A 25,531-nucleotide genomic window follows, 5' to 3' on the forward strand; every position below is an offset into this window, starting at 1 on the left:
ACGTTTTTGTAGTGTGACGATCCCTACCTTATCTGCTAAGAAATGTTTTCAAAAAAGTGAAACCAAGTCTGTTACTAATTGTAGAGTCTACATCTAGTTTTAGGTTCACTGGACACAACACTCCACTATATGCACTAGCCATGCGTCTTGGTAGGTGTGCTAGTTACCAACTGATGAGCCCAAATTGGCACAGTGTGGCGAAACGCTGGTAAGCAAGGATGAGTAGCTGGAAAGTTTATAATTTCCAATAATGGACTATTAGAAAACTAGTATTAGCTTACAGGTTGACCCAGAACAGATACAAAAAAGAGCAATATCTTATAAGGTGAACCTTAGACACAACAGCACAATGGTAAATGAATAAAAAGGGTGAGCTTCAAGAAATTGAAAAAAGGAGAGGAAAATCTTAAGGAAAATTTTAGGACCACAGAAAAATTCCCATGGGGAGTGGAGGAATAGAAAACATGATGATATTTACAAATACACCGAAAAAATCACTGTCACCATGTGAAAGCGAAGGTTAAAATTCTATGGGCATCTAGAAAGAATGGATGAGGAACGGCTAGTTAAGAAAATATTCAAGTATATCACTGGGCTGAAAGCTTCGAAGAATTTGGTCGAAGAGGTACAAAGAGATGCAATAGAAAGTGGACTTACAATGGATATGATTCACAACAGGAAAGAATTTAGAAGCCGAGAGGACAGCGTTAAACCATTCCTGGATATACCACCAAAATGTAGACACAAATTGGTCATTTTTGAGAAAGAAATGAAGATTAGAAGTGGGAGGAGGAGAAGAAGAGAATAATAATAATAATAATAAGAAGAGAAACCTTATGTTCAATGCGGTCCATAAGTGTCCAGATTCAAAAACAAGGAAAGGACCATTTATTTTGGAATTATGAATTTACTTATACATGGCAAATATTCCAGGGATCAATAGCAGTATCATCTGGAGATGATCCAGTGAGAGACAGAATCATGTGGCGCCTTCAACAACTAGAGGATTCTGTAATATTTTGGGGTGGGATCATATTTCGGTCAACATGCTAGTGCAGGATAATGCTCGTGCCCATTGAGACGGAGAGGTCAATCAGAGACCTTGAGACCCACCGTATCCAGTGAACGAACTCTTTTCAGCTTGCATGGCGTGAACTGAAGAGAGAAGGATTGCTCACAATCCTAAACCTCCTGATAACATTCAGCAACTCGCTATCCAAGAGTAGGATAATATTCCCCAAATCAAGATGGATTAGTTGGTGCTGTGTATACCTCATCGTTTTCAGCAATGCTTTATGGCCTAGGAAGGCCATGCACATTATTGATAAGCCACACAATGAACGACAAATTTATTGCTCTGTAACACACATTACAAAATTTTGTGCTTTTGTTATGTTTCTGTTGCTTGTTAGTAGTATAATGGGAGAGTTCGGCGGCCTCCTCCTCCTCCGGCTCTCGGAAGAGGCCTCCTCCTCAGCCAGTGGCCTCCTCCTCCTCCTCAGCCAGTGGCCTCCCAGTGGCCACCTCCTCCTCCTCCTCAGCCAGTGGCCTCCCAGTGGCCTCCTCCCACCTCAGCCAGAGGCCTCTTCCAGTGCTGCCAACTTAACCTAACTAGCGCGAGATAAACAAAGCCACGTGCTTTTTGACAGACAACAACGCACCGCTAACCTCAGTACTGCCATCTTGACGGGCCTAAACCTCAGTAGTGCCAACTTAACCTCACAAGCGCGAGGTAAACAAAGCCACGTGCTTTTTGACAGCCACGTGCTTTTTGACAGATTTGTAAACAAAGCCACGTGCTTTTTGACAGACAACAACGCATCGCAAACCTCAGTACTGCCATCTTGACGGGAATAAACCTTAGTGGTACCAACTTAACCTAACTAGCGAGAGGTAAACAAAGCCACGTGCTTTTTGACAGCTACATGCTTTTTGACAGCTGCCATCCGCCATCTTTGAGCACCGTGCTGCCCTCTTTCGTCACCTGTCATCGGCAGTGCTGCCATCTTGACGGGTCTAAACCTTAGTGCTACCAACTTAACCTAACTAGCGCGAGGTAAACAAAGCCACGTGCAGCTGTCATCCGCCATCTTTGAGCACAGTGCTGCCCTCTTTAGCTACTTACCTTTGAAATGTGGTGGCGGATAATTTGAAAAATGCTTTTTTGACAGCAGCCATATTGCATCGCAAACCTCAGTGCTACCCTCTTTAGCTAGATACCTGTGGTAGCAGACAATTCTACGTGACAGCAGCCATCTTTGAGCACCGTGCTGCCCTCTATGTGGTGGCGGCAAATTGAAAAATTCCACGTGCTCTTGTTTGGAAACAAACTCACGTGCTTTTTTGACAGCTACCATCCACCATCTTTAATCAACAGAGCACAGTGCTGCCCTCTATGTGGTGGCGGCAAATTGAAAAATTCCACGTGCTCTTGTTTGAAAACATACTCACGTGCTTTTTTGACAGCTGTCATCCGCCATCTTTAATCCAGAGAGAACAGTGCTGCCCTCTATGTGGTGGCGGCAAATTCCACGTGCTCTTGTTTGAAAACATACTCACGTGCTTTTTTGACAGCTGTCATCCGCCATCTTTAATCCAGAGAGAACAGTGCTGCCCTCTATGTGGTGGCGGCAAATTCCACGTGCTCTTGTTTGAAAACATACTCACGTGCTTTTTTGACAGCTGTCATCCGCCATCTTTAATCCAGAGAGAACAGTGCTGCTCTCTATGTGGTGGCGGCAAATTCCGGGTGCTCTTGTTTGGAAACAAAGCTTTTAATCCAGAGAGAACAGTGCAGCCCTGGTGGCGGTAAATTCTACGTGCTCTTGTTTGGAAACAAAGCTTTTAATCCAGAGAGAACAGTGCTGCCCCGGTAGCGGCAAATTCCACGTGCTTTACAAGGAGTCTGGCATAAGTAAGTAGAAGCAATGCCAGGGCTCAGCTGAGGGCCTCGTAGTCACCAACCCACGCTCCAACAAACTTATATGCTTTTCTGACAGCTGTCATCAGCCCAGCGATTCTCTTTCTATATAATAATTTCGTACACTGTACTTGATACAACATATGATCAGAACATCGGTTGATGTGTTTACAACATATCTAGGGTATACCTTTGTTCTAAGAAAGAAATTAGACTGGAATTCAGAACAGCTTACACAAGATAGCAACTCTTATAACATCGTCTACCTTTACTTACTCTACCAAGGTACATCTTTACCGAACACGCATTGCAAAAGCGAGAGTGTGCAGTTCAGACTTAAACACATACTACCGTTTAAGAACATAGCTTGAACATATACTACCGTTCAACAACATATATACATATTATAGTTCGATGTTGTAGAACACTACATTGCAAGACTAGAATCGAGCATAGTTTAGAAAAAATCTCTTCTCAACATACCTACAGTGCTGCTCTTCTTCTAAGATGAGAACATACTTACGAATTTGCTAAACACTATCTTTCTTAACATACTTACTCTTCTACCTGATGTAATAAACAAAACTTTTAAGAGTTAGGAGTAGGAGAAGGTAAAGGTAATACCTAATCTAAAATAAAAGAATATGTTAGTTCTACATTATTTATTTACATCTCATATGTACAAGTTTTATCCTGAATGATTTTACTTCTAGTAATGTTTACGTACTTTTACTTCGCGATGTAATTATCATATACACACGCTTTATCTTACAATTAATAATGTAATTCTTGTATGTATGAGTTTTAGTTGATGTTAAGCCGTAGTAAACAATGCTATAACTAAAACCGAGTGATACAAAACTCACATACTTGCAAGCGTTTACATTGTTGTAATTAATGTAGTACTTAAAGTTAAGTCTTCGGTAACGCGTGCTTACACATACTAGTGAGCATCTACACTCCTAAGATTTCTTTCTAGAAGTCGCATCTTGAGCGATACATACTAACACATACTAGGGAGCGTTCACATTCCTGTGATTAACGTAGTACTTAAAGTTAAGTCTTTGTTAACACTCAGCTTACACATACTAGTGAGCATCTACACTCCTAAGATTTTTTTCTAGAAGTCGCATCTTTAGCGACACAAACTAACACATACTAGCTAGCGTTTACATTCTTGTGATTAACATAGTACTTAAGTAAAGTCTTTGTTAGCACTAGGCTTACGCGACTACACTGTTGCAATATCTATCGTCACAGAGGTAAGACGTTATACTGGCTGTAATGTCATAGAGGAAAGAAGTCATACTGTTGAACAGAAGTAGATGATTATACTGTTGCAATGTCATAGAGGAAAGAAGTCATACTGTTGCAATGTCATAGAGGAAAGAAGTCATACTGTTGCAATGTTATAGAGGAAAGAAGTCATACTGTTGAACGGAAGTAGATGATTATACTATTGCAATGTCATAGAGGAAAGAAGTCATACTGTTGCGATGTCATACAGGAAAGAAGCCATACTGTTGCAATGTCATACAGGAAAGAAGTCATACTGTTGCAATGTCATAGAGGTAAGAAGTCATACTGTTGCAATGTCATAGAGGAAAGAAGTCATACTGTTGTAATGTCATGTTTCCCTACTCGCAGTGCGATGTAACTTTTACGGGATGAGATACCCTTACACGGCATTTACAAATCAAACATAGAGAAGCGTCTACTACGTTCACCTGCGAGCAGTGTGAGGTAACGTTTGCAAGGCGTGATAACTTCATGCGCCATATGAAATCAAAACACCCTCTATCGTTAACTTCATGCACCATATGAAATCAAAACACCCTCTATCGTTACAGAGACCTCAGCAACAAGAGAAGTAGAAAGTACAAAGAATTAAAGAAGATTTAGGGTTTTACTAAGGATGTATGTGTATGTAGAGGAAAGAAGTCATACTGTTGAACGGAAGTAGATGATTATACTGTTGCAATGTCATAGAGGAAAGAAGTCATACTGTTGCAATGTCATACAGGAAAGAAGTCATACTGTTGCAATGTCATACAGGTAAGAAGTCATACTGTTGCAATGTCATAGAGGAAAGAAGTCATACTGTTGAACGGAAGTAGATGATTATACTGTTGCAATGTCATAGAGGAAAGAAGTCATACTGTTGCAATGTCATAGAAGAAAGAAGTCATACTGTTGCAATGTCATAGAGGAAAGAAGTCATACTGTTGCAATGTCATAGAGGAAAGAAGCCATACTGTTGCAATGTCATAGAGGAAAGAAGTCATACTGTTGAACAGAAGTAGATGATTATACTGTTGCAATGTCATAGAGGGAAGAAGCCATACTGTTGCAATGTCATAGAGGAAAGAAGTCATACTGTTGAACGGAAGTAGATGATTATACTGTTGCAATGTCATAGAGGAAAGAAGTCATACTGTTGCAATGTCTATCATTATAGAAGTAGATGATTATACTGTTGCAATGTCATAGAGGAAAGAAGCCATACTGTTGCAATGTCATAGAGGAAAGAAGTCATACTGTTGAACAGAAGTAGATGATTATACTGTTGCAATGTCATAGAGGAAAGAAGTCATACTGTTGCAATGTCATAGAGGAAAGAAGTCATACTGTTGCAATGTCTATCATTATAGAAGTAGATGATTATACTGTTGCAATGTCATAGAGGAAAGAAGTCATACTGTTGAATGGAAGTAGATGATTATACTGTTGCAATGTCATAGAGGAAAGAAGTCATACTGTTGCAATGTCTATCATTATAGAAGTAGATGATTATACTGTTGCAATGTCATAGAGGAAAGAAGCCATACTGTTGCAATGTCATAGAGGAAAGAAGTCATACTGTTGTAATGTCATGTTTCCCTACTCGCAGTGCGATGTAACTTTTACGGGATGAGATACCCTTACACGGCATTTACAAATCAAACATGGAGAAGCGTCTACTACGTTCACCTGCGAGCAGTGTGAGGTAACGTTTGCAAGGTGTGATAACTTCATACGCCATATGAAATCAAAACACCCTCTATCGTTAACTTCATGCACCATATGAAATCAAAACACCCTCTATCGTTACAGAGACCTCAGCAACAAGAGAAGTAGAAAGTACAAAGAATTAAAGAAGATTTAGGGTTTTACTAAGGATGTATGTGTATGTATATTAATAAGGTAGCACTTAAGAATAAAGACTGTTAATAGCTTGTTATTTTAAAGCTGTACAATCGTAAAAGCCCTAAAGAAAGCTCTAAACTTGAGTGCACTGACGAGGACGTTAGCAAAAGATTATACTAATGGAATATCTATCTGTTAATGCTACACTTCAAGCTGTGGAGTGTTTCATAACTAATATCGAAAACAACGCTTGCAGGAAGAAATTCTAACACTATAATACTTTAAAGCTGCTTTTTCTAGTTTTAACCTTGCAACTCGAGAGAAGGATATTAAGTAACACCCTTATCAAACGTTATCTGCAAGAGCGCTTTTACTTTGTCAGGTATAGAACATTCATCTCTCCCTACGTCATGTTAAATCAAAAAATTATCAGGTATCTACAATGTTATTCTGCGAGCTGTGTAGTGTAACATTCGAAAGATAATATTTTAAAGCTGCTGTAATAGAACAACATTTTAACTAAAGAGTGTAAGTTAGCTAAAGTTGTTGCATTTTATCAACGGTAGGGGTATAGATGTATGTTTGTATTAAAATTCTATATGCACATAGCTAATATGTAGAAATACCTCGAAGTGCTTAGTATAATTCACGCATTAAGAGCTTTGTAAGGTGTAACAGGTGTGGTTTCTTAATATATTATACATCAACAAAACTAATAACACAAGATTCGTTCTCTATTCCGCGATATATAATGCTAATAGAACGTTGATTTAGTTCCCCTATTTCTAAATCAGTTAGCATACTAAATCTATTAGTTAAAAACTTGAAAGTCTTTGTAGACGTATAACATCTTCTCTCTAAATTTCGTTTTAAATCTTCGTAGAGAAATCACTTTAAATTGCTCATTTAGCAGTAGACTTGTCAGCGGCTTGGTAGTTGTAGTTGAAAGATGACCTATGTGGTTAATCATCTCCATAGTTTTTCTACAAAAAAGCGGAATACTATTTTTTAGATTTTCGAATAAATGTCGATGTTAACTCTTGATATACCTAGAAAAGAACAAAAATATATGAATGTAGCGTTAGCACTTGCATCGCACATAATGATGATCGGATATGAAAGGGTTACAAAAGTTAGTTAGTTAGTTTGTTAACAGCTAGCCTAGCTATCTTTTACAAACATGCAACTCGAAGAACCTCGTCTATAGCGTGAGGATTGAAGAGAACAACTATTTATCAATAGACTAAAGTTACGATGTTCGGAAGAAACCAATTTTCAGCCAGTTGAGGTCAGATATAGCTACGTGTGCGTGTTTGAAATTATACCACGTCTATAGTATGTAGATTAAAGAGAACAACTATTTATCAATAGCTCAAAGTTACGATGTTTTAGAAGAAACCAATTTTCAGCCAGTTGAGGACGGACATAGCTATGTGTGCGTGTTTGAAATTATACCACGTCTATAGCGCGAGGATTAAAGAAAACAACTATTTATCAATTGCTTAAAGTTACGATGTTTTAGAAGAAACCAAGTTTCAGCCTGTTGAGGATAGACATAGCTATGTACGCACTACGTCTATAGTATGTAGATTAAAGAGAACAACTATTTATCAATAGACTAAAGTTACGATGTTTTAGAAGAAACCAAGTTTCAACGAATAGAGGTCAGACATACCTTAAAATCTTCGCGCTGCAAACTGTTACTCTGATGTATAAAATGCATGCGTTCAAGCCTGAAACTCGAATGATAATATTCTGGTCGTACCTAAAAAAAAGAAGAAACATATATGAATGTAGTGTAGGGTGCATCATCTAACCTAATTATCTTTACAACTCAAAGTTCGAAAACATACCTTTTTAAAAAATGCACGTGCTGCAGACTGTTACTCGGATGAATAAAATTGTTGCATACTTTCGAACGGTACCTAAAAAAAAAAAAAAAGAACAAACATATATGAATGTAGATGTCTAGCGTAGAAGTTGCTTTGCAGAAACCAAGTTTCAGCCTGATGAGGGCGGACATAGCTATGCACGCACCTCGCGTGAGGATTAGTAGGGTGCATCATCTAACCTAATTATCTTTACAACTCAAAGTTCGAAAACATACCTTTTTAAAAAATGCACGTGCTGCAGACTGTTACTCGGATGAATAAAATTGTTGCATACTTTCGAACGGTACCTAAAAAAAAAAAAAGAACAAACATATATGAATGTAGATGTCTAGCGTAGAAGTTGCTTTGCAGAAACCAAGTTTCAGCCTGATGAGGGCGGACATAGCTATGCACGCACCTCGCGTGAGGATTAAAGAGAACAACTATTTATCAATAGACTAAAGTTACGATGTTTTAGAAGAAACCAAGTTTCAACGAATAGAGGTCAGACATACCTTAAAATCTTCGCGCTGCAAACTGTTACTCTGATGTATAAAATGCATGCGTTCAAGCCTGAAACTCGAATGATAATATTCTGGTCGTACCTAAAAAAAAGAAGAAACATATATGAATGTAGTGTAGGGTGCATCATCTAACCTAATTATCTTTACAACTCAAAGTTCGAAAACATACCTTTTTAAAAAATGCACGTGCTGCAGACTGTTACTCGGATGAATAAAATTGTTGCATACTTTCGAACGGTACCTAAAAAAAAAAAAAAAGAACAAACATATATGAATGTAGATGTCTAGCGTAGAAGTTGCTTTGCAGAAACCAAGTTTCAGCCTGATGAGGGCGGACATAGCTATGCACGCACCTCGCGTGAGGATTAAAGAGAACAACTATTTATCAATAGACTAAAGTTACGATGTTTTAGAAGAAACCAAGTTTCAACGAATAGAGGTCAGACATACCTTAAAATCTTCGCGCTGCAAACTGTTACTCTGATGTATAAAATGCATGCGTTCAAGCCTGAAACTCGAATGATAATATTCTGGTCGTACCTAAAAAAAAGAAGAAACATATATGAATGTAGTGTAGGGTGCATCATCTAACCTAATTATCTTTACAACTCAAAGTTCGAAAACATACCTTTTTAAAAAATGCACGTGCTGCAGACTGTTACTCGGATGAATAAAATTGTTGCATACTTTCGAACGGTACCTAAAAAAAAAAAGAACAAACATATATGAATGTAGATGTCTAGCGTAGAAGTTGCTTTGCAGAAACCAAGTTTCAGCCTGATGAGGGCGGACATAGCTATGCACGCACCTCGCGTGAGGATTAAAGAGAACAACTATTTATCAATAGACTAAAGTTACGATGTTTTAGAAGAAACCAAGTTTCAACGAATAGAGGTCAGACATACCTTAAAATCTTCGCGCTGCAAACTGTTACTCTGATGTATAAAATGCATGCGTTCAAGCCTGAAACTCGAATGATAATATTCTGGTCGTACCTAAAAAAAAAGAAGAAACATATATGAATGTAGTGTAGGGTGCATCATCTAACCTAATTATCTTTACAACTCAAAGTTCGAAAACATACCTTTTTAAAAAATGCACGTGCTGCAGACTGTTACTCGGATGAATAAAATTGTTGCGTACTTTCGAACGGTACCTGAAAAAAAAAAAAGAACAAACATATATGAATGTAGATGTCTAGCGTAGAAGTTGCTTTGCAAATAAAAAAAAGGTAATTAACAGTTCTACCTTACCTTAAGCTGAAGAATAATATTCACTGCAGACGGGAGATGTGTGTGTAATAAACGCATACAGAGAACTGTGAGGAGCACTTCGCGCAGACTGCGGTGAGTAAATATGCTCCTTATCACCAAGCGGATGTGATAATCGCTGACAAACTGCGGGTACAGTCGGAACGAATGCAACAAGAGCACTCCTGTAGTCCCGCAGGCTGACGTATTTAAGCCGGAATCGAACCTCCTGTTGACGCCGAGGTGTCAGAATTTAAGAGTTCGAGCCTTGGAAAGTTAGCGTGTGATCCTCGACTTCTCGAGGGTACATCCGCGGTATTCCTTACCTGTAGGTATTGAGCTAAAGCTAGATCATGTAATGACGATCGCGCAGGTCCCTCGCCTAGCATTTACGGCTTCTAGTTCGAACCCGCTATCTTCCGAAGTAGCGAGAATGATTGAAGAGTGTTTGAGGGTGATTCATTCGTCGGATGGAGGCGTTAAGCTATGTGCAGGCTTCTTCTAGTCGGGGTACGCGATTCAAATCCTAGCAACTTATACCGTTGGGAAGGGCATCCGGCTAGATCATGCAATGACGATCGCGCAGGTCCCTCGCCTAACATTTACGGCTTCCAGTTCGAACCCGCTATCTTCCGAAGTAGCGAGAATGATTGAAGAGTGTTGAGGGTGATTCATTCGTCGGATGGAGGCGTTAAGCTATGTGCAGGCTTCTTCTAGTCGGGGTACGCGATTCAAATCCTAGCAACTTATACCATCGGGAAGGGCATCTAGCTAGATCATGTTATGACGATCGCACAGGTCCCTCACCTAACATTTACAGCTTCCAGTTCGAACCCGCTATCTTCCGAAGTAGCGAGAATGATTGAAGAGTGTTTGAGGGTGATTCATTTGTCGGATGGAGGCGTTAAGCTGGCTTCTCCGGTAGGAGTAGGCTATGTTGTAATGTTCGGAAGAAACCAAGTTTCAGCCTACTGAGGTCGGACATTGTCGTGAGTTTTACTAAGCTAAGTCTACATCTACCGTACCCCCTACCTGCTAGCAATAATACGAAACGCCGAGGTACCGAAATATACAAGTTCTACAAGCTGACGTACTTGTACTATGATTGAACTGGGGAGGGGAGCTCAACTCGAGAAGCTGCTAATAATTTAATGCGGACTGTACACGTGTAGTGGACTCTGTACCCTGCTGAGGTAAACGCATTCCAGCGAGGAGCTAGCGAGCCGGATGCAGCTTGCGTGCGCGTGTGTGTGTAGGCACGCTATCCCAGAATATTTTTTCCTCGTTCTAGAGTCTATTACCCTCCTGATGTAACAAGACTAGGATTTATTTTTTAGACTACACTTAGCTAGAAATAGCTACATGAAATATCGCAAGAATTTGTTGAGTTGCCCTTCCTGATGCAAACTACGAAGCTACGTATTAGGCGGAAAAATTTTGTCCGTTTTGCTCTACGATGCATCGTTTTCGAGATATTTAACATTTTGCATTTATGCCTCCAAATTTAATGAATCGAACCTGCACGGTACGTTATACTCTCTACTATAGCTAGACCTGATCATGTTACGAAGACTCGCTTCAATACAAGCTAAAACAGAGCAAATGCCAAAGGGCCTAAGTAGGAACCGAACCGTTGATCCTATCATTAGACTATGATTTTCTTGTTCTTTATACTGCGAACCTAGGTATTAGGCAGAAAAATGTCGTGGAATTTTTCAATTTGCCGCCACCACATAGAGGGCAGCACTGTTCTCTCTGGATTAAAGATGGCGGATGACAGCTGTCAAAAAAGCACGTGAGTATGTTTTCAAACAAGAGCACGTGGAATTTGCCGCCACCACATAGAGGGCAGCACTGTTCTCTCTGGATTAAAGATGGCGGATGACAGCTGTCAAAAAAGCACGTGAGTATGTTTTCAAACAAGAGCACGTGGAATTTGCCGCCACCACATAGAGGGCAGCACTGTTCTCTCTGGATTAAAGATGGCGGATGACAGCTGTCAAAAAAGCACGTGAGTATGTTTTCAAACAAGAGCACGTGGAATTTTTCAATTTGCCGCCACCACATAGAGGGCAGCACTGTGCTCTGTTGATTAAAGATGGTGGATGGTAGCTGTCAAAAAAGCACGTGAGTTTGTTTCCAAACAAGAGCACGTGGAATTTTTCAATTTGCCGCCACCACATAGAGGGCAGCACGGTGCTCAAAGATGGCTGCTGTCACGTAGAATTGTCTGCTACCACAGGTATCTAGCTAAAGAGGGTAGCACTGAGGTTTGCGATGCAATATGGCTGCTGTCAAAAAAGCATTTTTCAAATTATCCGCCACCACATTTCAAAGGTAAGTAGCTAAAGAGGGCAGCACTGTGCTCAAAGATGGCGGATGACAGCTGCACGTGGCTTTGTTTACCTCGCGCTAGTTAGGTTAAGTTGGTAGCACTAAGGTTTAGACCCGTCAAGATGGCAGCACTGCCGATGACAGGTGACGAAAGAGGGCAGCACGGTGCTCAAAGATGGCGGATGGCAGCTGTCAAAAAGCATGTAGCTGTCAAAAAGCACGTGGCTTTGTTTACCTCTCGCTAGTTAGGTTAAGTTGGTACCACTAAGGTTTATTCCCGTCAAGATGGCAGTACTGAGGTTTGCGATGCGTTGTTGTCTGTCAAAAAGCACGTGGCTTTGTTTACAAATCTGTCAAAAAGCACGTGGCTGTCAAAAAGCACGTGGCTTTGTTTACCTCGCGCTTGTGAGGTTAAGTTGGCACTACTGAGGTTTAGGCCCGTCAAGATGGCAGTACTGAGGTTAGCGGTGCGTTGTTGTCTGTCAAAAAGCACGTGGCTTTGTTTATCTCGCGCTAGTTAGGTTAAGTTGGCAGCACTGGAAGAGGCCTCTGGCTGAGGTGGAGGAGGCCACTGGGAGGCCACTGGCTGAGGAGGAGGAGGAGGTGGCCACTGGGAGGCCACTGGCTGAGGAGGAGGAGGAGGCCACTGGCTGAGGAGGAGGCCTCTTCCGAGAGCCGGAGGAGGAGGAGGCCGCCGAACTCTCCCATTATACTACTCTTGTTCATAGCTGTCTGCATGCTCATGTTTTAACGTTAAAAACATTTATTACTGAGCTCGATAGCTTCAGTCGCTTAAGTGCGGCCAGTATCCAGTATTCGGGAGATAGTACGTTCGAAACCCACTGTCGGCAGCCCTGAAAATGGTTTTCCATGGTTTCCCATTTTCACACCAGGCAAATACTGGGGCTATACCTTAATTAATGCCACGGCCGCTTCCTTCCCACTCCCAGCCCTTTCATGTCCCATCGTCGCCACAAGACCTATCTGTGTCGGTGCGACGTAAAGCAAAAAAAAAAAACAAAAAAAAAAGAAACTTTTCTTAACAGACAAAGTGCGGGTCCCCATACTACGAAAAACATACAATTAAGCAATTTTCTCAGTTGAGCCTAAAGTTGAAGAGTTAAAGGGCCCGGAAAGGTTTCAAATTTTGAGTCTTGTATAGCTCTATCAAAATAAAAACAAATGTCGAAAATTACTTCCGGCCTAAATAAAATTCCGGAAGGACAGCCTAAAATCGCTTGTTTCTTTACACGTTTCCCTTTTGATAAAAAAAATCTAAGCCAAATTAACTTACTTACATAATTATTTCCGTAATGTGTTCCTTAGTTCAAAACATCAGGCGGTTTTTTGATTTTTGAAAAAATAAGAAAGGATTGCAATTTTTAGGACTAAATAAAGAATGTAATCTCATAGTTTATTATATTTTATTTAGCTAAAATTCGTAGCTCATATCCCTAGGATGTTTTCAACATTGAGTTGTTTGCCTGAAAGGATTTTTAGTATGTAGGCCTACCTTTCGTTATGTGTAAAGTACGTGCATACACATAGCAAAATGAACTGTGCATTTTACCAGAATATGCAAAACACTTTTGAGCATTGTATAAGAGACGTCATCAAGTAGTTGCTAGGATTCAAATCGATCTGTTACAGGAATTTGCCGAACAAACTGGCCTGCAGTTATCGTTTGAAAAAAACAGAAGTAATGACTAACATAAAACTAACCAAACTTTCGGTCGAAATACGGAATAGCATGCAAGCAGAAAAATTTAAGTATCTGAATGAGATCATCATGGAAATTGGACTGGACAAATAATCACTTAGAGACGAATACGCAAACTTGAAACAGCCTACCAAACGTCACACACGATCTACAACAAAAAAATGCCGGTTATGTAGACCAATGTTGTCCACGAAATGTCACTGTAATATTTATCCCAAATGGAACAAAATAATTGCTTTTATAGCAAAAAAGTGAAAAATCCGCGGAAAATTAAGAAATACCGTCGTTACTAGAGAAATATCTAGAGAAATATGTATACGTATTTACGGGCCGTAGACAGAACTCTTTTTTGTTGTATTCCGCTGCTCGTACCGTCTTTTGTTTCTTTCTTGAGATCCAGGGCTTGCACCGACGAATGAGAATTCTATGTCTCTGAATTGTCATTATCTTTGTCCATATGGCTAGCGCGGGCAGTGCAAACAGCAAAATATCATGATCCCTGGACCAATAAATATATCACTTAATGAATGAGTTAGGGCAATAAACGAATGAGCAACATGAAGAAAACGACACCTAATTAATTCAAACAACTTCAGTGAGCAAAGACATCACACATGAAGGTGTTAGACAAACAAAACACATACGGAGGCGCTGCGACGTAGCAGAAAAATTGTTGTAAGGTAGTAAAGTATGTATCCATATTATACCCTGCAAGTAAAATATTTCGTACTATTTCTTAATTTACCGGAGAGTTTACACTTCATTTGAGTAAAATGATTTATTATATTCCATTTGGGACAAGCATTACAGTGACATTTCGTGGATACGTTTAGTCTACATAACCAAAAATGCCTTTCCCAAAATACTAAGATACGTCACTAGTCCGGCCCCACGGTTTAGGGGGCAACGCATCCGCCTGTCAGCCGGCGGCCCTGGGTACGATTCCCGGACGAATCAGGAGTTTTTAATTGTAAATGATTAATATCCCTGGCCTGTGGACTGGGTGTTTTTGTCATCCTTAACGTTCCTTTCCTCACATTCAACACTTTAAACTTCCGCAATTTCCGAATACACGCAGGTTTCTAACGAATGGTGCAAGTAGGGGCAAAAGATCTTTCTAGGTCGGCGCCCCGAACAAATAGCATTTAGAAAAATGATACGTCACAATGGAGCGGTTATGAAGCCAGTAGTTATGTATACATCCTAAAAACTTATCCTCAAATGCCAATAAAGGACTGACTCCCCGAAGAACTGGAGAAAAGAAGGGCGCGGAATAGTAAGGGCGATCATGGGCTCCAACTACAAGAATGGCATCCACCGAAAAAGATCCAATAAGGAAGTCTATAACAAAATAGAGAAAAGTAAGACACTATCCTCAAAAGACAGTTTAAGATTTTATAGTCCCCTCAAACGAATGGACGGAGACAGGTTGACCAAACAGATCTGTCATCTAATTGACTCAAAACCTAAAACCACGATGCCTCGGTTTAGAAACATCAAAGGAGACCTTCAAGTGCTACAGATCAAACCGGAAGACGCCCTTGACAGAGGTCTTTTCCGAAAAAAGGCTGACGAAAGAGGGTTATTGAGACGTACAACCGAAAAGAAGACACGGTGTACCTTGAACAGGGGAAAGCAAGCAGGCTCACTCAGAATGGATGAAGGAATTCTGGGCTCGAAAGGAAGTGAAGTTCACTGCTAAATGTAACAAGACTTAACGTGGTCCCCGATGGCGCCAGCCAATAAATAATAATAAAAATTTGGAGCATGGATCATGCGAAACGAACAGAGCAATAAAGTTATTCATCAACAAGGAAAAAGTACAGCAGTATGCAATATGTCCTGAATAATAAATGTTCACGATTAAGTAATAAAGTTTTGAGATACGTGCATTCATTACAAGAAAATATAGACTTGAACGTCTTGTGGTGAGAGAATAACGTGTATCTCCACTGTTCTTTAGTACGTATTACGTCATGCACTTCCCCTCCATGCTCGTTCAGCTGCTCTTGTTCCTCAACAGCGGGGATCAAACTGGCTCCGAAGTAGTATCGCTCTTAGTTGACTCTAGCTGCTCTATAACACAGACTGGTGATTTATATAAGAGGCCTAGTATGATTGGTACGTCATTTTAACCCTTTTTAACCAGTAGTTATTCTGTGAATCCACCTATTTATAGACAGTTTACTAGTGGCAACCTGGCGTAACCACCATGGCTGCTGATAGCTGCTGATCTCTAGAGTCGAACTCAGACATATTCTCCAGCTTAGATTGCGCAGGAGTTCATTTCGTATGAGGTAGAATGATTTATATCACACGTCCGTTTCTGTGTTACGGTGATCGTCACTTGGTGACTTCGTTGGCTGCGATATCTCATTTGTTATGCAGAAAAAATTGAGCTTGATATTCCCGCCAGTGGTATCGCCGACATTTTTTTCAGAATTTGTTCCATAACAAATAATGGTAATTTGGGTGGTTTCAGCTTGTAACCACTGGCAAATGATTCATCCTACCCCACATCGATCATGGCGTCGTTGAAAATCTGCGCGAATATGTTGAGCAGTGAATTAAAGGAAGCCTTGGTAGACGCAATACCAAGTGATGGTGAATCATTTGCCCCAGTGAATGAAAATTAAGGTTATGACAGTACTGAAGGGATATTAATTGGAAGGTTCTAAAATTTAAACTGGAATCCAGAGAAACATGGTGGTAGATTTGTATGGAACAGAGTGACGGGTTACACGATTCATGAGATGATAGGTTTGAACCTCACTGTCGGCAGTGTTGAAGATGATTTTCCATGGTTTCCAGTTTTCACATCAGACAAATGCTGTGGCTGTTAAGGCCGTGGTCACTTCCTTCCCAGTACCAGCACTCTTCGTCAGATTTGTGGTGTTGGATTGTGTATGAGCAATGAGAAAATATTTTTTTGCGAAGTACCATGCTAAGTGAATAGACACCTAGCACAAAAATGAATTCCTGACAAAACGTTATATTTTATTTTAATTATTATTTCATTACATCTGAAATCAATATTTAAAATAATTTTCATGAGATCATTCCTCGGTAAGGAAAAGGTTAACTGGTGGTGGTGGACGAGCTTTTCATTTAAGAGTTTCAATAATAAAAAATGCCGTGGGTAGTTCAGGTAGTAATGCATAAATTAATATATTATTCCATCACATGGGGTCAATAGTTCAACCTATTGTGTTTCACCACGCAGTATGAAAACACCGTTAACTTTGAACGCGTATTAATACTCCACATCCTAAACCTCGCCTCAAACTAATTACACATGAATATCACGATCCTTTATGTTGTGCGAGAGTGGTCAGCTGTCAGATAAACGCGTAACTCTAACAGGTTTTAGAGTCACGGTGTTTGCAAAGCGCCACTCTTGACCTTTGAACTTGAAGTTAAATTACAAACTGTTCTAGCTGCCTGTCAAGTACTGAATGACACCTGAAGACCGGGAGACGAAGTTTACAATAATTTCGAAAGGTAGTTGAGTTGCAAGTGTAGCTGAACATTATCATTACAGGCACAGAAATTATACTGTGACAAACCCACATTTTATTAATGTGTATTGAAAATGTCAAAGAGCAGTTTTCAGGAAAAAGGAATTTTATTAATTGTCTGAATATACAATCCGAAAATTTAAATATTTTAGACTCATTTCCTACACGATCTGATTGTTTCATGTGAATTGTGACGTATCATGGGTTGTGTGATTGTGGCAAGTAGGCTAGTAACATTGCCAGTTTATTGTACAACTGAAAAATACTGTTTAACCTTATAAAGTACGTAAAATTGCATGCATAATACTGTTGTTACCATTTACCTCATATACATAGAGTTTAATAATACCGCTGTTAATTACCGTACTTGCTTTCCCTTTACCTTATTGTACAGGGTGACCCAAAGGTCCGTTAACATTTGGCGAGGCAATACTTCACGGATTATTAGAGGTAGAGAGGTAATAATTGACACACATGATTGGCATGACATGGAGTTTTGTTGGCACCAAAATAAAGTACAAAAAATGACCAATAAGCGGCGCTGGACAGCAACACGTCAGGTATAAATGGCCACACATGCTTGACATGACATACGGTTTTATTAACACCAAAAATTGAGTGCACAAACCGGCCAAACACGCCCTGTACGTAGTGTTCTTTTTAAGCATTCGCTTATGTATTCAGTTTGTATTTTACTTGTTGCTATAAATATGTCTTATGGGTGGGGCCATATGTGTGACGCAATATTACCTAGCAACCGTGCGTGCTGTGGTGTGAAGTATTGATGGATGGCCATGACTGAGGCACATACAGAAGGCTCTCTTATCAAAGAGGCCTCATCTCATACTGTAGTGAGTCCATAATTCTACCCTGCTAAATATTGCAACTAGAAAATTGCAACTACAAGTGCAACCGTAATTCTTTACTGCAAGCTCATCTCACATTCAACAACAAGGATCATCACTATCAAGGCTGAACTTCTACGGGCACCTAGTAAGAATAGATGACAAACGGTTGACCAAAAGGATCTTCAGATACATCACGGGATTAAAGGCCACCTCCAAGTGGGTACAAGAGGTCAAGAGAGGTGCTGAAGAAGATGGAATTATACTAGAGGTTATCCACAATAGAAGAGAGTTCAGATGAAGAGTGGAGAGTCTAAAATCCTTTGAAGATAAACCACCAAAACGGATCATTTCCGAAGAGGAGAGAAAAATAAGAATTGAACGGTGAGGTTTTGGGAAGAGAAGAGAAAAATCCTTAAGTTCTATTGCGGTCCATAGATGTCCAAATTCGAAAAAAAAAAAGACTGTCTTCGGACTCTAGTTCTGTTCCCTACTGGGAAATGTTTAATGTAAGGAAACACGAGTGGTGACCCTCAGCTGTCTCCTCTTCAACTTATAAGTTGGGCGACTAAAGTTTTCAATCACTAAATATTGAATATCATGCCTCTGCTTTAAATTTTCCAACTTTAGCCCCCATTTTAGTATGGGATTAGCCTCGTGTCATTGGTCCTTAAGCCCACTTACGTTCTCGTCTTTCCAGAAATTTCTGTAGAGAGTGCTGGTGCTTCGCGATGCCTTGAAAATGACACGCAATGTAGTGGCAGTAAGAGCTATTCCAGGCAGGACCATGTTGGCGCTGCCACAACGAGGTAGAAACGCTTGCTCACATTCTCGGTTACTGCTATCTGGCGAAGCTCTGAGAAATACAAAGTACCATAAAATACCATCTGCCATCGCTCAACCGTTAAAGAATTCAGGCATTTCAGTCTTCGAGTAAGTTCATGAGCTCCCGCCGAATTGACACGATAGCCTTCAAAGACCATCGAAAGCGCTTTGTGATAGATCCGATGATCAGACCTGAAACGTCTGAATCACTACTCATTTAGGTATATGAGGAAAAAAGGGCAACATACGAACCAATCGTTCCATTCTGTCAACAAGCATACCCGTTGGATGATGTCAAAGTCATTGGATTAATGGTTGGCTCTAGAGGAACCATTCCTCATTCTGAAAATCATTTAACCTCGATCAGAAGTTAGCAAGAGAAGTTGCAGTGGTCTTGAAATATTCAGTCCAAATCCTTTCTTCTCTTTCTTAATCTGCTTACCCTCCAGAGTTGGCTTTTCCCTCGGACTCAGCGAGGGATCCCACCTCTACCGCCTCAAGGGCAGTGTCCTGGAGCGTGAGACATTGGGTCGGGGATACAACAGGGGTGGATGACAAGTACCTCGCCCAGGCGGCCTCACCTTCTATACTGAACAGGGGCCTTGGTGGGGGGATGGGATGATTGGACAGGATAGACAAGAAGGCGGAGGGAAGGAAGCTGTCGTGGCCTTATTTTAGGTACCATCCCGGCATTTGCCTGGAGAAGTGGGAAACCACGGAAAACCACTTCCAGGATGGCTGAGGTGGGAATCGAACCCACCTCTACTCAGTTTGCCTCCCGAGTCTGAGTGGATTCCGCTCCAGCCCTCGTACCACTTTTCAAATTTCGTGGCAGAGCCGTGAATCAAACCCGGGCTTCCGGGGGTCGCAGCTAATAACACTAACCACTACACCACAGAGGCGGACCAATCCAAACCGTAAAGAACCAAATCTCATAAAATTAGTAACAATACTTGCAATAGGGGTACACCTTCCCCGGCTGCTTAAGCTACGCGCCTTCTCTACGGCCATCTATGCCAGCTGACATGAACTTGTTAGAAGGTTTCAAAAAACTTTCTTCGTCGATGTTTAGATGGCTCTGCTATCTATTTGCTAAAGACATCTGGTGGATTAAAGCAAACTAATTGCAAGATGAGTTTTCTCTTGTGAGTTGGTAAACCTTTTTTTAGGTCTTTTTAATGTACCGAAGTTATAAGCACTTCAACTGGTTCCTCCTCTATTGTGATCTACCTATCACATGCTCGTAATTATATTCTCTAGCCAATGAAACCCGGGGGTGTGTATGGAATTTCAGCCTATCACCATATTGTAGTTTAATTTAATCTAGAACTGTCCCCTGCGGAATTTTATGAGGGCACTTTAGGGCCGTCTTGTCTGAATTGCTCCAGTGCTTAACAGTGCGATTTGAGGGAAGCCATAAGAGTGTAAGGTTGGCAGGGTGGCCTGCTTGAAGAAGATCCAGTGATGCAAGTTTATGACAGAATTTACCTAAACATGTCATCGTGCCTGCGGGTAGGGGAAGGTTTCAGCCGTTTCTTAATGTAATTTTGTCTTTTGGTGGTTGAAACGTAGGACCTTCGGCGCAGTCTCCGGACTCTAGTAATTTTCCCCTACTGGGGAATATTTAATGTAAGGGAACACGTGTGGTGTCCCTCAGTTGTGTCCCCTTCAACTTTTGAGTTGGGTGACTAAGTTTTTAACCTCTATATTTTGAATATCTTGCATCGGCTTTAAAGTTTCTGGGTCATTAAGCCCACTTAGGTCCTTGTCCGTCCAGAAACTTCTGTAAGGAGTTCTGGTGTTTCGCCTTCTTGCATTTTTAATGGCCTGCTATGTGTAACATTTTCGTTGTTTTTTCTTAAGGCCTTGTAGTATGGGTAATTATGCCCCTGTGTACTTTATGTTATTCTTAGGGTCAAAATGTCTTCGTTTTGGTTCCCTTTGGGATATAGTAATTAGACTTGTTGTGGAACCTTGCAACTGATAAGCCCATTATGGGGCAAACGCGCACAACATTTTGAAGTGGGAACACCCGTTGGATTTCTTAGTGTCAGCAATAGTTTCAAAAGCAACTGCTTGTCTGTTTGAGGCTAGACTCTTGTAATTTGGAGATCAGACTACTATCGGAGCAAACTACACTCTACCAAATATTGTATCTATCAGGAGCAATTATACTCTTCCGTTTGTAATTCAGCGACTGGGACTACCTCCCAAGTTACTTTATACCTGATTTAGGACTTCTAAGTCCAAGGCTTTATTATAGCTGACGATCTCGTTGTTTACATATTCAATTTTTTCTTATACTAGTAAATTTCCTATCTCTCAATTTTAAGAAAGGAAAGAATACAATTTTCAAACTTTGTTTACTGAATGTTGTTCTAAGTAATCCCCTGTCCAGCCATTCAACACATGCACTTCCTATTCCTCTGTAAGCCTCGGAAACCCAGAAACAGTAATAATAATAATAATAATAATAATAATAATAATAATAATAATAATAATAATAATAATAATAATAACCATACCAGACGAGTTGGCCGTGCGGTTAGGGGCGCGCAGCTGTGAGTTTGCATCCGGGAGATAGTGGGTTCGAACCGGACTGTCGGCAGCCATGAAGATGGTTTTCCGTGGTTTTCCATTTCCACACCAGGCAGGCTGTACCTTAACTAAAACCACAGCCGCTTCCATCCCATTCCCAGGGCTTTTCTGTCCCATCGTCGCCATAAGATCTTTCTGTGTCGGTGCGACGTAAAGCAAATAGCATAATAATAATAATAATAACGGCGGGTGGACTCAGGGTAGGCCTGGTGCAGGTCTTTTGAGTTGACACCATTTAGGCGACCTGCACATATGTGAGGGTAGGGTGGGGTACACCAATGATGAATTCATATGATGATGAAAGCACAAACACCCAGTCCCGAGCTATAGGAATTAACCAATGCAAATTAAAATCCCCGACCAGGGCAGGAATCGAACCCGTGACCTCTTGGATCGAAAGCCAGGATCCTAACTATTTAGCCATTAGGCCGGACAAGTTTTAAATAATATGTCGAAACTAATATGTAATAAACTCCCAATTAAATAAATAAATAATAAATAAATAATAATAAATAATAAATAAATAAATAAATAAATAAATAAATAAATAAATAAATAAATAAATAAAATTAATACCTTAAATAAATAAATAACAATCCTGAAACTGAGCGAGTTGCCCGCACGGTTAGGTTCGCGTACCGAGACCTCGCTTTTGGAGATGGTGAGTTCGAATTCCACCTTCGGCAGCCCTGAAGATGGGGTCTGGGGCTGTACCTTAATTAAGGCCATGGCCGCAACCTAGCTAGTTCTAGCCGTTTCTCATATTTGTGTCGCCTATAAGCGAATTTAGAAACTCGCTAGCAAAAAACTGCTTATCTTACTGTCTCAGCTACCGTGTGCCGTCTAGGCTGCCTGCGCGTCAATTTTGACGTTCCTCATTTCTCTACCAGGTGGCGGAGTAGACTGGATCTCCATTGGGCGATTTATTGCTGCCTTTGAATTAATTGTGTCTGGTAAACACCAAATGTAATGATAGTGATGTTTTACGTAATATGGTATATCAAACGGATTTCCTTTCCACTCTTCAAAAATCTGAATATCTCATGAACTTGGTCTCCCGCAATCAATATTCTGTCATTGATCCGCACAGGAAACTAATTCATAGATAATGTAAAGTATTTCCGATACATTAACACTATGATATATAATGGACTGAGAAGCACCATGACATACAAATAGCCGGTATAATTTGCTTCAAATTTATAATATATTGCAGCCTTTTGTTTTGACTTCCGTATACAACTTCATGTTGCCTCTAAAGCTCATTTAATGCCGGAAGTCACTTTACAATTTAGATCGTTCATTCAGAATTGAATTGGCTCTCGGAAGAGTCAATAGTGAAGACAGCTCGCGGCTAAATCGTCGCATGCAAACAGCGATCGAAGAGGTCAGAGTTCACTATGAACTCCCCAAGGGTCTCGCCTAGATCAAAGGAAGAGGAGCTGCTGGAAGTTTACTTCCGGCTTTCAAGTAACAAAGTTACGGGTAAGTAATTTACTTCGATAGTCCCGGTTTCACAGGCTAAGGATAGCGTGCCTGACGAAGATTCCGAGTTCGATTCCCGGATAGGTAAGAGATTTTTACCTGAATTTGAGGGCTTGCTCTATGTCCAATTAAAAGGTTAATACAGGTGGAGATATTGCGGGGTGAGAGGGGGGAGGGAGTGCCCCCACACCGACGATTTTATCTTTTTTTTTTCCCTTGCTTGTGGCTTTACGTCGCAGTGACACAGATATATCTTATGGCGATTATGGGATAGGAAAGGCCTAGGAGTTGGAAGAAAGCGGCCGTGGCCTTCATTAAGGTACAACCCCAGCATTTGCCTGGTGTGAAAATGGGAAATCACAGAAAACCATCATCAGGGCTGCCGACAGTGGGATTCGAACCCACTATCTCCCGGATGCAAGCTCACAGCCGCGCGCCCCTAACCGCACGGCCAACTCGCCCCGTACGATTTTATCTCAGAGGTTCCTCACCTGTAAAATTGTCCGAGGTAAGATGTATAAATTCATTATAAAATAATGAGGAAAATGCTGAACAATTATTATTATTATTATTATTATTATTATTATTATTATTATTATTATTATTATTATTATTATTATTATTATTATTATTATTATTATTATTATTGCGCTTCTTGGGCCGCATTGAACCACTGCAGTCAATTTCTGTCCAGTCTTCTATAGTTTTTTTATGGTTCTTTCCTTTCTGTTCCTCCAGTATTTATTCATTCTATCTGATCTTCGTTTTGGTTCTTCTTCTGAAAATACCCTTTTAGTTGTTTCGCTTTTATCAATTTTCGGTAGAAATATAATTTTATTATTCTTCAATTTAACTACTTTGTTTGATTTAATCTTTAAATCCTCCAGTGTCATTTCTAATTCTTTCGTGTGTTCTTTTATTTCCTTTATCCAGACAGTTTTTTTTCCAAAGTTTCTCAAAAATTCTGCAGAACGAATGATATTCTTTTCTATCTTATGAAACCCGCTATATGTTCTATTTCCTAGTATACTGCTTAATTTGGGATGTTCGGCAGCCCTGAAGATGGTTTTCCGTGGTTTCCCATTTTCACACCAGGCAAATGCTGGGGCTGTACCTTAATGAAGGCCACGGACGATTCCTTTCCACTCCTAGTCCTTTCCTGTCCCATCGTCGCCATAAGACCTATCTGTGTCGGTGTGACGTTAAGCAACTAGCAAAAAAAAAAAAAAAAAAAAATTGGGATGATATGCCATTCTGTTTCTTCTTGGTACTTCTTATTAATGCATGTTCCTACCATTCTTGTTTCTATTTTAAAATTTTTTCTATGTTATTCTTTTGCCTTAGTTCAAATAATGTTTCATTTCCATAAGTAATTTCAGGTTAGACTACAATCTTATGATGTTTCAATTTCGTATTTATTGACAAACATTTCTTGTTGTAAGGATTTCTGGTTACTTTTCGGTCTCTGGATAATTTATTCGTTCTCTCTGTCCAGGAAATGTTTTCATTTAAATTGTATGTTATACTTTCTCCAAGGTATTAAATAGATTTACAATTTCTATTTCATTCACACATATCAGAACATTGGTTATTAAAATGGGATCTATTTAATTTTTCAGGGGCCAACTTTGCACTATTTCAACTACGAGAACACATATATTACTGGAATTAATATTTTTCACTGTGCGCAGTTTGACCTGAAAGAGTCAAGCAGTTCACGGGTTTACCACTTCAGAACATTTTAACAAGAGCTGTAAACCTTGCAGCATCAAGAAGCAAAACGCTCAGAAATTGTAAAACTACTTGTGAAACACTGTTATTGCTACTTGAGGCTTGAGGTTATGCTATTGTTTATTTTGCTTATGTTGGTCAATTTTAATAAATTGGTAACAATGATAAACCTTAGTTAGAGCTGCCATATTTCGTTTTTCAGTGGCCAACTTTGCATTATTTCAACTACAAGAAAACAAATTCATCGTGAAAATTACTTGTTGATAATATTCAACATACATACATACATACATTATCATTATAGACTGTTATGTCTTTCAGCGTTCAGTCTGCAAGCCTCTGTGAATTTACTAAACGTCGCCACAATCCTCGATTTGCAACAGGTGTTGTGGCCTCATTTAGTTCTATACCTCTTATCTTTAAATCGTTAGAAACCGAGACTAACCATCGTCGTCTTGGTCTACCTCTACTTCTTTTACCCTCCATAGCAGAGACCATTATTCTCCTAGGTAACCTATCCTCCTCCATTCGCCTCACATGATCCCACCACCGAAGCCGGTTTATGCGTACAGCTTCATCCATCGAGTTCATTCCCAAATTAGCCTTTATCTTCTCATCCTGAGTACCCTTCTGCCATTGTTCCCACCTGTTTGTACCAGCAATCATTCTTGCTACTTTCATGTCTGTTACTTCTAACTTATGAATAAGAGCCTGAGTCCACCCAGCTTTCGCTCCCGTAAAGCAAAGTTGGTCTGAAAACAGACCGATGTAAAGATAGTTTCGT

At 40.1% G+C, this 25,531-nt stretch overlaps 1 protein-coding gene and 1 long non-coding RNA gene across 2 annotated transcripts in view; one reads left to right on the plus strand and one right to left on the minus strand.

Moving 5' to 3' along the window:
* The window catches only part of LOC137499041 (uncharacterized), a 436,606-nt gene that overhangs the window by 198,804 nt on the left and 212,271 nt on the right, over positions 1 to 25,531 (plus strand). The gene's annotated exons all lie outside the window — the stretch shown is intronic.
* LOC137498875 (uncharacterized) overlaps positions 7,712 to 25,531 on the minus strand; it is a 37,672-nt gene continuing 19,852 nt past the window's right edge. The window contains exons 2-9 of the mRNA XM_068226542.1: positions 9,347 to 9,436; positions 9,070 to 9,141; positions 8,892 to 8,981; positions 8,611 to 8,682; positions 8,433 to 8,522; positions 8,154 to 8,225; positions 7,900 to 7,971; positions 7,712 to 7,811 (exon numbers count right to left, since the gene is read on the minus strand). Of these exons, the coding sequence (XP_068082643.1) occupies positions 7,712 to 7,811; positions 7,900 to 7,971; positions 8,154 to 8,225; positions 8,433 to 8,522; positions 8,611 to 8,682; positions 8,892 to 8,981; positions 9,070 to 9,141; positions 9,347 to 9,436 (658 nt within the window). The remainder of the gene's footprint in view (positions 7,812 to 7,899; positions 7,972 to 8,153; positions 8,226 to 8,432; positions 8,523 to 8,610; positions 8,683 to 8,891; positions 8,982 to 9,069; positions 9,142 to 9,346; positions 9,437 to 25,531) is intronic.

Source organism: Anabrus simplex, chromosome 3 (assembly GCF_040414725.1).
Source record: "Anabrus simplex isolate iqAnaSimp1 chromosome 3, ASM4041472v1, whole genome shotgun sequence".
NCBI lineage: Eukaryota > Metazoa > Arthropoda > Insecta > Orthoptera > Tettigoniidae > Anabrus > Anabrus simplex.